The 15,577-nt window shown below is 29.5% G+C and overlaps 1 protein-coding gene across 3 annotated transcripts in view; it reads right to left on the reverse strand.

Annotated features, from left to right (window-relative positions):
* Positions 1-15,577, reverse strand: part of LOC125076212 — a 67,533-nt gene that overhangs the window by 38,569 nt on the left and 13,387 nt on the right. For all 3 annotated transcript variants that reach the window (XM_047688272.1, XM_047688269.1, XM_047688271.1), the window contains exon 8: positions 4,432-4,465. In XM_047688272.1, the coding sequence (XP_047544228.1) occupies positions 4,432-4,465 (34 nt within the window). The remainder of the gene's footprint in view (positions 1-4,431; positions 4,466-15,577) is intronic.

Here is a 15,577-nt window from a genome sequence, read left to right on the forward strand (position 1 = left end):
ATTGCGCCAAATGATCACGAAAACATACGTGCCATGTGCACGCTCTATGCCAAAACGTAAACAGAACACAATGATCAAGAATCGACCGAACAGCGCATCCGTAAATTTATAGTCTATCAAAGAAGAACTTAGCATAACACAAGACTCTATAGCGTTGTTGATTGCCTACAGTTTTATTATCGCTGCACAATGAGCGCGACACGTCACTCACTCGCGGCGGTCGTGGGTACACTAACTTAGAGTAAAATAAATAAGCAAAGAGAGTGGGCACGAGAGGACATAAAGAGGCGATAGGCGACTTTGGCCGCGTGACGAACACGCGACTAGAGTTTTGTGAATAACTAGATTTTCGAACACTTTTACATTTATTTAATGTATCTATAGGACTGTCGGGGATTAAATATACATTTTTTGTAAAAAATTACGCATTACATATCTTTCTAGACCATTTTACTTGAACCTCATATAGTATCTAATAATGAGTTTAAATTTCTTAACTAACAATAAAACATAAAAATTCACGGCATTATTAATCACAATTATTTCACTAAGAAATTATATGTGATGAGCAGTCATAAAAATTATAATAATTTAAGAGTACGTATTTTGTTTAATAAATGAAATGGTTATATGTTGCTCTATATTCATTATTTTTACCTTAAAATATTATTACCTTAATGGATTTTAATCCAACAGCCTTAAAAGCAAAAATGAAAATAAAACCTGAGTTAGGTATTTCTTTGAACACATATTTCGTACGAATACAAAACTGTATTATATTTTCAGAAATTCGTCGATGGCCGAGAATTGTGTCGGGCCCTCTGGGTGGGTGACTACCCACTGACAAACCTACTTTCATCGAATAATAATTTGTATTGGTGGCTTCCAGTGTGAAGGGTGAGTGAAGCTGTGTTATTAATGGCACAACATAACTTATAGGTAAACAAAACCGGTATGATAGGAGGTAAGCACAAATATGTATCAACAAGTGTGCAATTAGAAATAAAATTGTTCTAGAAGTTTCATTATTATATACGAAACTACTTTCATAATAAGCGAGGTATATCTAAACAATAACAATTGTATGTAGCATAATTTTGAAGTAAACTTGCACATATAGAAACATGATAAAAAATCGATTAGCTACTATACCTGATTAAGTATGAAAAAACATCAACACCACACCAGGCATAATGGATTTCAAGTTCGTTTAAAATTGTGAAAGTAATATAACATTTTGAAATATATCTTTTGAATACGCCAAGCTTTCGTGACCCTCCTACCAAGAAAATCACAAAATAGTAGCTGTTCCGCAGGAATATATTTTCTTCTCCGATTCAAATTCGAAATACGATATCCAATTTTATAGTCATTCAACTTTGTATATTATATATATATATATATATATATATATATATATATATATATATATATATATATATATATATAAATATTTCTCTCGTTTGTCTGAAGGAATGTAGGGCAATAAAATTAAGACTAACCATTAAATTGAGGTGTGTTACATAAATTATTAACTAAAACGAAACGAATTAGCTGGTGTAGATATAGGGACGTATAAAATTTATTTGTTTTTAGATAAATCCAACTATGAATAGTATATACATATATTGTAACTATATTTATTAAGCAGAGGTAGTCAGTGGAATGATATTATGGGTTCAAACAATGGATGGCCTATCACAACCAAATTTTTATGTTCTGAATTTATTTCAGCATTCATCCCGTGTTCGTCAATGAAGGAAATCATTGCAAGAAGCCTAAGCAAACCCGTAGACCTGTCAGAAGAAGAGGAAGCCTTAACACAATAGTAAGAACTTTCCAGTTTATCCGCCCTCGCACTCATATTAATAGATCTTTTTTTTTAAATTAAGTATTAATAGTAACTCAAATTATATAAATAACCATAAAGTATACTATATATAAGAAATATTGTCAGTAACTACTGCATTATGTAAATTTACGCGCAACAAGTTGTGTACTTCTAAAGAAACACGAGATAGCTATTAATGTGCAGATTAACGTCTGCAGGACGTCTATATGAAGCTAACCTTTGACATCGAACACGCGAGTACGGAATAAATACATTATTACATTTGAAAGTGCAATAAACGTATCTACTTCATGAACAAATATAGACAAAAGATTCGTGTAAACTAAATCAACTTTTCCTAACAAAATAAGGAACATACAAAAAATAACCTACTTTCGATTTGACTTACTTTGTATAATAAAGACAATGCCAAATGTAGAAATATTAAAAATAATTAACGATAGTTTCAGTTTTGGTTAGTGAATTAAAAAATGAATTAATGTTGTGAACATTAGAACAAACTAAGTCTCAGTATACTTTCACTATTTTGAACGAATCTCTTCCGTAATCAATATAAATACTAAATAGTAGTATCTGACCGACTCTTTGGCTTAGGATCCGACTTCGCCACCTTTAGCCAAACATTTAGAAAGAAGATTTCTAGTAAGTGCAGAAATTGTACGAACTTTTAATTAACAAGTTCTTAAAAAGGCAAAAGGCAACAATATTTTGTAATGAACTTCACTTAAGAGGGTCTGAATGTAAGTATATTGTTTTTTTTTCTAATACACAGCATAAAAAGAAAGAAAAAAAATCGTATTATACAAAATTAATACATAGTACGTACGATTCCTAGAAGCTGCTTCGTATTCCTTTATAATTGAAATTTGATACACCATTTCTATATTTCTACATTCACCAGGGTTTTTTCTTCATTTTGTAATGTCTAAGAATATTTTAAGAAATATCTCGTTTTTCATTTCCAACTGAGGCCATAAAATCAAAAACCGTCGGTAAACAACGCCGTGGAACCTGGATGTTTTTAAACGCGTCTTCACTTTTTTCCAGGATAACCTGTACCGAGTTAAGCTATTCACCGCAAAAACAACTTTTATTTAATTGCCTGTATTTTTCGTATATCTTTAAAACCTATGGTTTTTCGAAAATCAGACCCTCAATGTGATCTAATGATAACTTAAATTATTGTAACTTGTTGTTGGTAAATCGCAGTATTATTTGTTTTTAACCTATTTATTTTCATTTGTTTAATTATGTAAAAATATGCTAAATTCTAGGAAGACTTTATTTTCGCTTCTAGTTATACATTACAGAGAAAAACCAAAACATATCGCGGTTGTTAAATTACTTTTACATAAAGAAACATAATAATGGACATTATTGCGTGTTATTATTTTTGACAAGTTGTAAGTTGTGAGATGACTTTAATCATCTCACCTCTGTTTATATATTCACGATAAACTAAAACAAAATAATAACATTATTTTTTTTTTAACTTATATATACGTATACACTTCTCCCCTTCGGCTTGCGCCGATGTTTGTAGCGAAATTAATCGGTTCGGCTTAGGCCAGAAATTAAAAAGTTATAATGTAGTTTTGTGTTTTAGTAATAAATATGCAATATTAGACATAAATACAGTTCGGAGAGCAATTTTTTTATAGAATAAATTTAGTTTTAGAAGAGATTCTAAAGGTGTTTTAATAACTAATGGATAGTAACGCAAAATTAGGTACAATAACCGGTTCGTATCCCACAGTTGAACAAACGCCTTCCCCCTCTTAAGAAGATAGTTTTTGAAGCTTATTTAAGTACGCTGCACTGAAGCGTTGATTGGTGGAAACACGTGTGACAGCTTTAATCACGCATGTTTTCCTTTAGCGCCGATCACGCGATTTACCATTAAAAAAATTAAACACATGGAATCAGTGATTCATGACTAACTGCGGAATTGTATTCACATATTCAAGTTGACATTCACATGTTCTAATCAGTGAGCCACCTCGGCTCCTAAGCTAATAATAAATGATATATATAATTAATTTCACGAACGCGATAACATTCTTATATAGGTACAAAGGGTTATATTGAAAATAATATTCGAAATAGGACCATCAAATAATTATATAAGACAAGTCGACGGCCACGTTTAATAAACTAATAGTTCGTAGTTTAGTTTCAAGAGTAAGTGGATATGTAATTAATCTCGTGCTTTTTAACGCCTGTAAAGCCGTTAGTCTTGCGCCTGATCCCACTTCGGTCACATCGGACTTTGAAGAGATAGGTACTAGAGAACGCACTTGTCATTCCACGCCTACTTATTCATGATAATATTTGATTCAAACTTGGCTTAGCTACTTCGACTAAAATCGGTCAGAAATACATAAATATTTTGCAAATTTAACAATTTTTTTAGCCCTGACTTATATTAAAAATAATAATTATCGTCCTATGTCTGTTTTTCCACCTGTTTTTACGAAGAAATAACTCCACTTTTTGTTCTAATATATGGTAAGCAAAATTAAAAAAATATGTATAGCTATGTAATACGTGCAAAAAAAAATTGTGCTTTTATGACTTACCTGAAGCATAATGGTGTTGCTGAGCTATCGCCCTCTGAAATGATATAAAACGATAAAATAAATTAAGAGAAAAAAAAAATAAAAAAAGCTGGTGATATGACAATGATGATGATAAAATAAAAAGTCTTAGCATGAAAATAATGTGCAATTTATCAATCTATTGAAACGCGTTGCCGACATAAAATAGATGTAACCGTGAACAATGAATAAAAAATATTCGTATATAAATAATCGTGCGAAGTACAGCATCAAATAAATTGGTACTCAAATATGTGTCCTGAACTCTAATATATAATGAAATAAAAAATAAACTAAACGACAACAATAAAATATATTATTTCCCCGACGTCGCTTCCGATGATTTAAGAATGTAAATAATGGTTACAAGGAAAAAAAAATAATAGTTAGTTGATAATAAACATGATATGAAAACGACATTTTAATATATGTATTTATACCTACCTACTACGTTTCATCGAGTCAACAGTATAAGGATTTATTGCATTATAAATACTTGTTATCTTATAAGTGCCAAAGTTTGTGTGTGGATGCTCGTTTTTAAATCACACTCGAACGGAACGAATTCTATTAAAATTATTGTATAGACGTCCGTCTCTTTTATTTTATTTCTTCACATATAAATGGGGCAGGTGATGTTACTTTAATAAGAGAAATACCCTAAATATATTTTTTATTTATTACAACATCACAAACACAAATATCTTTATATACCTAGTATAAATATTTTTTATATAAAATACCTCACATTACAACAAAACCTTACAAAATTGCGTAGCACTAATGTGCGATTACTAGATACTTTTACATAAGCTCGCTAAACGATCGTGAAAAACTAATCTTCATGATAACAAACCAAGTCGTTTTAAATATTATTAATATTATTATATTTCATAAAAACTATTTTACATAGAATAAATATCTAATAGACTTTTGGTAAATTTCTAAATATCTCTGAGACACGACCAATTAAGGTGCGAATTAAAAGCCTTCTCAGTCACATCTTATCATTACATAACTAATATTATATTATCCCTTAATGTAGTTCAATTCTAATTAATTACACTCTATCAAAGGGCCTTCAGAAATCTTTAAATTTCTTGAAATTAATAACCAGCATCTTGTACTATAAAACATTTCATCATTATCATTTCATAAATTGAAAGTTTGCGGCCTACACAGGCCGCGAACTCTTTCAATTTATTCGTATTCGATATCGTATATTGAAAAATATAATCTTCATTTTATTTAATATGACGTTGATACTAATTTCACAAGTCCTTTACTTTCATATAAAAAATAGAATATCGGAATATTCGTAATGACGTCATTAAATGTAATAAAGTTTTTTGTTTTTTTTAATAATAAGTGTATTACAAGTATTGTGTGTTCTTTTTTATTACCACCTTGGAGTTTTATGACTCGGAAACAGAAAAAAGATAAATATAAAAGGTCAAGGTTACCTAACTCCGAAAGTCGGACTATAGTATTTTTTTCTGCTCTAACAATCTATCGAAAGGAATGTCGAGAACTACAGATTAATTACTGAAGTTGTTAGTAGCTATCGCGTAGCCTCGATACAATAGCCGTACATACAAATGTTAGAACAATTTTATTATGTCTGCTCGGCTTGTACAATCTTAGTCGTATTATTATGATAATTTTACTAAGATCTATATCAATCGGACATTGAACTTTCATTAACAATAGTGTATAAATATAAATCAGATATAGACTTTAATTTTCGTTTTAATGATAACAATTGTTACCCGACTTAAACAAAAATGTGGAATCCGAAGAATGTCTATCCAATACAATGTGGTTGTTGTGGCAATTTATAGTCTAGATATTTGTAAAGCTGCACTAATTCTTTATATGAACTTTCATACATTTATGTTATAAAATAATGTAGCTTTTACAGGATAATTTCGATTAGTAGTTTCAAATACATAGTAGGAACAAAATGCCTCGGACGTTAACAATTAAAAAACATTTTCTAAATGTTTAATAATAATTGTTGATATTTACAGAAAATTTCGTTAGACCTAAATTAAGTAAGTACTTTCGTAAGCTTGGGTTGAGAGAATCAATTCTAAGATTCTATTAACAGATTTGATATTTGTATTTCTATACGAGTCGTTTGTCTCTTTTCTGAGACTCATTGGTGACACATTGATGGCTGAGCCACTGTGGCAGAATGTCACACAAGTTTATAAATTAATTACGAGCCTATTTTCGAGAGTATTAAATTATTTAAAATAGTTTATATATTTATTATTACAATATCAAAAACGAATAGGAATTGTTATATCTATACGATTGAAACATTCAGCTGAGCTAGGACACGTATTAGGCCTTTCGGAACAATTTTAGTTGTTATTACCTACATATCAGTTTATAGCTGCAAGATAACGGTGATTGGATACGTTCTTCATAATCATGTAATAATTCTTTTAGTTAAATCTTCTAGAAGAAAATATCATAAGCCGACTCATACAATTGTGATTAACTAACTATATAAATAAACCAAGTATATTGAAATTATGACCTGTCTATCATAATTTCCTTCATTGTTATAATTAAAAATGTATCGAACTATTCATTACATTTATTACAGTGTAAAAAAGGAATTAATTATAAAAATGTATTATTATTTCCTATAAAAGTAGCAGTAGTATTATAGTACTTTGTATTTTCACATGTGTACTTTAACATTAAATTTTTTGTTTTATTTGCATAGAAAGCAATTCAAAAGACTCTTTGCTATGTACAACTCTCATCAAGCCGCAAAATCTTTCTCTTTATAAGCTTTTGTTCTAAAACTTTTGAATGAACCAGCAAACATAATTCAAACTATAAAATTAAAAACTGTTTTTTTTCTTCAACTATTATAAGTAGACTTAATTAATAAAAGTACTTATTAAAAGTAAGTTTCCATACTGACTAGCATGTAAATACAAAAAATAAAAACACTAAATGTTTTTTTTTTATCATTAACCTCAAGGATAGGAGGCCTTAGCCCAGCAGTTACGACCGGCGCATGTGGCAATTGTATTATGTCTATAATGAGTAACTAAGTAAGCAAGTATTACGAGCAACTGTCAAAACCAAACAGACAATTAGAACAATTGGTTCACGTATTTCGAGAACAAAATTAATGAATTTTCGCATTGGACATTTATTAATTAGTCTGTTTATTCATTGCTAACGTCATGGCTTTGTCTTTGGCTCAAATGGAAATTAGTTGGTTTAAATTTTATAAGAAGATTTTCTACCTTGTAGTTTAGAATGAAATATTTAATTAAAAATTAACGTGGTCATTGCAAAAAGTAGCTGTTTTTAAAGTAAGAATTCTTCTCTTATATTTGACCTAAAGAGTTACGCAATAGAAACATCACAAAGCATATCTAATGATGGATGTAAGCATAATGCAATATTGCTGTAGACGTATCTAAACATCTTCAAACTTTTATCGTGACTACGAAATATTTTATCATATTTATTTTATATTTAAACTCGATAATGTAAGTATTACACAGAAAACCTAAATAACGCAATCGGTTCTGTTCTTATTTAAATACATTTGCTTATTATATACAGATACAGTTTACACGATTGCTTTCATTTACACCTAAATCAAAATCAGCGAAATCATTGTCTTATTATCTTTTACTGCGTCTTAGCTTTCTTCTTAAACAAACATAATAATTACAACATATACACGTGAGAAAAATATGTTATGAAATATTATACATGTGATTATATTGAATCTACTATTTCAAAGCAAAATTGTAACAAGTTATAGAAAAATTACATTGCAACTTAATATTCTAATGCACGCGACTCTGCTTACATCGACATATCGTTTTTCCGCCATTCCTATTCCTGGGTGTTTTTACATCTTAAATATATACTGTATTTTCTTAGATTACTATGTATATACACATTACATTAACAGCCTGTAAATTTCCCACTGCTGGGCTAAGGCCTGCTCTCCCTTTGGGGAGAAGGTTTGGAGCAAATTCCACCACGCTGCTCCAATGCCGGTTGGTGGAATACACATGTCGCAGAATTTCGTTGAAATTAGACACACGCAGGTTTCTTCACGATGTTTTCCTTCACCGCCGAGCACGAGATGAATTATAATCACAATATAAGCACATGAAAATTCAGTGGTGCTTGCCTGGGTTTGAACCCGAAATCATCGATTACGATGCACGCGTTCGAGCCACTGTGCCATCTCGGTTGATAACTGTATACCCAGCGTTTTTTATCTTTTAAGTGAGTTTAGCAATACTTTAAATGAAATTGGTTCCGCGATATTAAAAATTTTATGCATCCGAGAGCAATATCGTCAGATTATCGCTAAATTCATTACACAACGTATACATATCTGTATGTATGCGACAGGCCGTGGTTTATTAAAATGTATATCCAGGTGACATGACATTATGACGGGAACCGAAAAATAAATAAATAAGTTAAGTTAAATGGATTAAACATGGACGATGAGTTTTTTTAAACTTAATCGTGAATTGAATGTATACAGATAATTAAAATGGTCTCTTTGTAATGTAATAACAATAGTTTTTTACTAAATGCATGTGACATGATATACGGTATTCATAATAAAAATCTATCTCCAACATTCTGTGTTTGCTTGTCGTTCTGTCTGTTCCACAGCTAATCTCACTACTGGATCGACTTTACTCGCATGTTTGAAATGCTTGTTAAAAGCAAAAAAGTTAATAAAAATAATAACTTAGCTGTCCAAACAAATAAAACCCATGAATTTGTAAACAATATTAATAATAAATATATCCTAATACTAATTTTTAACAACGGATATTTTAAATGATGTTACAGATTTTTCTTAATTCGCTTTTCCTTTAATACATCAGACTGAGTCGAGATAACTCGGAAAGCACTACGATTGGTTTGACACAATTTATACGGAAATACGCAATTACCTTAATCGAAATCGATTTCAATATTTCGCAGAATCTTTGTACGTTTTCTGCATCTCTTTACTACGCCCATGCAACACACGTCTCAAGATGTTTTTATGTTCCTAAACACAAATTAAGCATATAAAAGAAATATTGGCCATCAAATTTTATCCAACAGACCACACTAGCTTACCCTTGTCTTATTTATATATCAATATAATAATATAGTTAATGTGTCGTAATGTAATGCCATACATTACGTACGTAAACAATTTTTCACCGTCTTTAAACATGATTTTTTTTCTATATTATTATATATATTTTCATATTTATCTCTATAATATAATAAACTTTCAAAGCCGACTCATGAAACTTTGTGAGATAGTGTTTTTTTTTTTTTTTGTTGTTAAGACTTTTAATTTATTATTATTATATTATATGTTCCTAAATATATTACACGCATAATAAACTGAAAAGTTTTTAGTCAAGTCATTATATACAAAAAACTACCGAGAAGAGAACAGAGAAGGCTGATTTTTGGTTATATTGTAGGGAAAAAAAAGATTACATGAAATTGTCGACCTCGGTTTCCTATGTGCGTACGCCGCCATCTTGAAAAAAGGGTTGAATTTCGTTTTTTGCGATAACTCGACTGTGCGTCGTGATACAAGAATTAAGATATGATTTCGTTTCTTCATTTACGTTCCACAATTTAGGTCCTATACATTTTTAATCTACCGGGCATAACTACTTTTAAGGACTGATTCGTTTTATTTATTTACTCATACAGATTTTCAGAGAATCTTTAAAGCTTATTCCACTACGCTGCTCCTATACTGGATGACAATCAAAAACTATTAAAGTACAATACATTATTATATAAGTACTTCTCCTTTTTAAGTGATACGACCGAAAATTCTTGGCTCATTGCCATTTTGGGCTCAGAGTGAGTCTGAGCTAGTTAACACCGAATGATTTTTTTTTATTTATAACGTTATAAATGCGATACATCAATGTTGTATCAAACATCAAAGTTGTTTAAAAACCTATTTGCTTTTCAAACAGGCGAATTTTAAATCGCGTATACGTCGCGAAAGCGTGTCCGCGCATATGATTACGATATTCACAGAAATGCTAAAATAAAATAGCGCAGTTTATTTACTAGCTTTAGAAGAATAGAGTCGATTTTTCTATCAATCATTTCGGATCTATGTACAAAGTTATTAATGAATAAGGCCATATATTTTTATCGTCATTTAAAATTTGAAAAAAGTAGACAAAGCATTATCTATAACTTTCCGCTACACAACGTTTAGTATGGTAAGTTTACTTACCTTACAATACTAAAAATGGTAAGTACATGAGCATGATTTATTTTATAGAACCTATTCATGGATAATTAGGAAATTCTTCTAAGACACCTACGAAATTAGACAGGTATAACAAATTTAAAAACAAAATACATAAATTTATAATAAATAACATACTAAAATTCCAGATTATCAAAGACGGAAGATATTTCAGAAATTTATAAAAAAATAATTACATTAAAAACACACAAACAATAATAAATTGATAACGTACACAATGTTGTTATATTGTTATAGCATATATGAGGATGAATACACCTAATTACTTTAGATAATGAACTTAAAACAAACGTGACAGTATGCTAATCTTTACCGAAGGCCTTGCTTCGAGTATACTTAACCTATTAATATAATGTGTACATATGTTATGACAAATATGCAATATAACTACCATTGTATTACAATGGCTGCACATAGCATTGTTGCACATGGAAAACTAGACAACAGAAGTCTCGCATTGAGTGTCCATACAAGTACTTGTAAAGCAATGCCATAAAATAAGAATAAAACTCGTTCTATCACTCCTAACAGACGAATCAAGGCTTTAATAAACACACGTCTCATGTTTTTATGGATTGTTTTTATTTTTATAGAAAGAGGTTTTATTAGAAAATAGTTTTAATATGATTTTAATATTCGAATGTATTGGACACATAAAAAAATAGTTACTCTATTTTTATTTCACTGTTGTAAGTTTTCAACAACAGGAATAACAGTCTAATTTACTTTCATACTGGGCTCATCGAAAATAGTCTAAACAAGATTGTAGGGTATACAATAGATCCAAAAGACATTCTCTATTGCAACACAATATAGGAAAACAACTAAAATACTGCACAAAATAATAACAATTTGTTATAAATAACGCCAGCGGAGTTTAAAGGGTTGGTTGTCAGGTATTATTCGCACAATATATTTATAAATTATAACTCATGTGTTATTCTGAAGTATAAGCTACATTTTTGTTAAGTTTCATTAAAATCCATTCATTAGATTGCGTAAAAAAGCAACAATCATCCATACATACTATCTTTCGCATTTATAATATTAGTAATGATTCATTTATGTCAATCCTTTTTTGTCATTGCGAACCAATATGGCACATAGGCATTTGTTCTAAAATTACTTATTTTTTAATCTATAAATTTTGAATTAATATATCATTGTACAATAAGATCTGTACTATGAATAAATCTATATGAATAACATTAAGAATTTAATAATTTATATGTATAATATTTTATTCTATACACGCTATTCGTTTAAAAACTAGTCGACATTTAGTAAATTCTCCTACTTCAAAGGTTATTTTTGATTGATAAGCAAAATCCTGGGCTCATTCATCCATCAAGATAATTTAAAAATAAGATAAAATACTATCCTTCATTTTGATTCTTTCATACTTTGATAACATTGAATAATGATAGCACTCAAGATTTCAATGACGACGGCATTTTTCCGTCAACCAGTAACTTCGTTTTAAATATTGTACAATGCGTATATCACATAATACAAACGTGACATACGTAAACTCAATAAAAGAAATAAAAATAATTTCAACCCGAGTTTTTTTTATTACAAAGTTATTAATTAGGCTAAGGTATACGTGTTTTTTTTGCCACTAAACAAACTTCAATTTATCGTTAAAATAATCAGATTAATTAGCCTGTTACTTTGTATCCATATACAGTTGACAAAAATGCGTGTATTGAACAACAGTTCCACGCGTAGAAATAATAAACCATATAAATATTACAACTTTATAAACAAAAAAAAATCTAAAATTTGTTATCAATTATTTTTGGTAAGAAATACATTCCGTATACTAGTAAAAGTCTATTTGAATATTATATATTCTAATTAATCTATGGGAAAAATAAAAGTGATGTAAAAGAATATAATACTAATAAAAAAATATTTTAGTTGTAACTTTACTTATTAATTGCTAAATATTAACCTAATTACGCTATTGAGTAGTATCATGTGAGGTATATCAATAATATGATAATCACTGTAATACTAACTAATTATTTCAACCTGTTTTATACTACTAATGATAAAGCAATGCACCTTTGATATGATATATAAATGTTACTTCGCAATAAATAATTTTATATGACATGTTTTGGTCTAGTTGCAATTTTAATAAGTGTTTAATTTTATCCTATATTTCGCGAAATATTTTTATGTTAATTTAAATAAGTTACGAGTCATTGTTTAAAAAATATCGTATATAAAATTGTATCATAACGAAAAGCAAATCACGCACAATTAACAATTTTCACAATTCGCTACAAAATAATTCACTTAGATATTTTAAAACGATTTTATTTAGTCCATTGACTTTACTTTTTGAATAAAGATTCTACTACACTCATCATTTTCTGTTATACCTGCAGTGGCTGCTGCGACTGGTGAGGTTGCTGCTCCTGTTGTTGTTGGTGATAATGCGCTACGAGCCTGACGCCACTTAACTCTAAGGAACGCGGATCTAGAGAACGACTACGCGGTTTTTCTGAATAAAACACGTCCTCATCTCGCTTCCCCTTTTTCCATCTAAAGTAATTTGCCATCGCCCATTCGCGCACTCACATGTTTTTCGTTAACGCTAATGGACGTATCGAAGTAAACTACACATTTTCGTTAAAGTAACGAGGTTATAACGCGAAGGCATCTCTTTTGGTACTGAGCGATAACGTTGTTGTCACGAGACGATCTTTTGTTATGCAACGCGAAGTCGGCGCACACGCCTCGACATCTGATCTTTGGTTCCGATGCGGAACTGTGGAGTATACTGCTTGCGAGACTATCAGATCACCCTTAATACAAAGACCCCCCGCACCACCGAGACTCTTGCGTACAATACAGTTACATACATTTCAACACACAGTCATCGAACTCGCTTTACTCATTTTATTCAACAACAAGCTAACCGCTCCGACGTTGCGCATGTTTTTTTTCGTATAGATTTATTAAACTATCAAAAAAATATATTAGAGCATTTTAAGCGCGATACGTCTGATTACTACCAAAAATCTAGTCTAGAAAAATGATTTATATAATTATATGTAAATGATTTAAATAATGGAAATTTTTTTCGTCTTATTGTGTTAATAATTAATTAATATTGTGTGAATGACAATTTGAACGGATCGATAAGATCACGTTGAATATTCAGGAAGTGTAGCGTCAACCTTAAAATGAAACTTAATACGAAGGTAGTCAAAATTTGCGTTGATAGTCGGTCATTCATAAGATTACTTAATGTAACTTTTATCATTACTTACTATTATGTAATAATAATACATGTGTTTTGTTCTATTTTAATAGAATATGCTTAGTAAATTATAAATATTCAGTAATTCATAAATAAATTATAATAAAACTCTTGGATTACCAATGCAAATTATTAAAATAAGTATCTCGCCAAGAGACCGCTCCCGTTAACATACGTAACCTACACGATACAAAATTTATAATAATTATTTAATCGTACTCCGTCCGTTTTTGTTTTTAATTTATTTAAAAACTATGATTTATTAAGAAAGAATACCGAAACTTATCTTTAAACACGTGATCGATCGATGTGTGCTGTCGCGTTCTATACACGTTAATAACAGCCACAAAAATCTCACACAAAATTTTGTTATATAGACTGACTGACATTTTATTATCATAATTTCTGTATATTTGAATATGGAACCATAAAAAATACATATAGACATACTATAAATTGAAAGATATTATTCAACTAGTTCAATATATCTTGAAACTGAAATTACAGCTGTTTTTTTTTAAACACATTCGTCTTTACAAATAGAATTAAACCTTGAATAAGTATGTGTATGTTTTCAACTAATTTCGATAAGTTAGATTTAGAGAGTGGGATCTGACTTCAATTCAACGACGTATTAATAGATTTATTTATACACAGATGCTCTTTTTTTAACTATGGACTTTATATTTCGTGTATTGTAAACGGTTTTATTGACGATACAAAACACAAACAAATTTATTTGCGATAAAAAAACATAACTATTCATTGTATTTAAAATGTATATTAATAACATTTTAAAGGTTTGTTTATTAAATCACAAAACAAGGAAAATTTTACGTACTAATATTTTTTATAGCATTGATTAGATTACTTGATGGTAAATGGTCACCAATACCTGTAGACATTGGCGCCGAAAAAATGTTTAACACTTCCTTACAACACCAAAGCACCACCAACCATAAGAACTAAGATATTATGTTCCTTCTTCCTGTAGTCAAATTATCTTCAAATTATACGTATAATAATAAATATTATTACGACGAAAAATTAAAAAAAGATGTTTTAATAATCAAAGGGCCGTGCTTTAAAGTGGTTGAGTTGGAGTGAATTTAGAAAAAGCTATTATGAAACACTCCTCGAGAATATAAAGGTCAGCATCGTTGCATAAAATATTGAGTTTAAAATAATTCAATTGGAAAAAAATAGTCCATCGGTAGATACGGAGATCGTCAAAACTCTTTTAAGATTATATAGTGGTAAGAATTTTCGTAATTAATTAAATTAACCATTTATTATTTTATTATATTACACAAATTATAATTCTACTCAAATATTAATTGACAAATCAAATACATAATATATATATTTATAGTGAATCCAAGTGAATAGTTGATTATAACATGAGTAAATATTACCATATCAATAAAGTACATACTTGAAATAATCTACAAACAACCACATTTAACAAATTATACAATGCAGGCTAAAACAATGATACCATGGTTTTGTAAAAAAATTTAGGTCACGTTTTT

The sequence above is a fragment of the Vanessa atalanta genome, chromosome Z, assembly GCF_905147765.1.
Source record: "Vanessa atalanta chromosome Z, ilVanAtal1.2, whole genome shotgun sequence".
NCBI lineage: Eukaryota > Metazoa > Arthropoda > Insecta > Lepidoptera > Nymphalidae > Vanessa > Vanessa atalanta.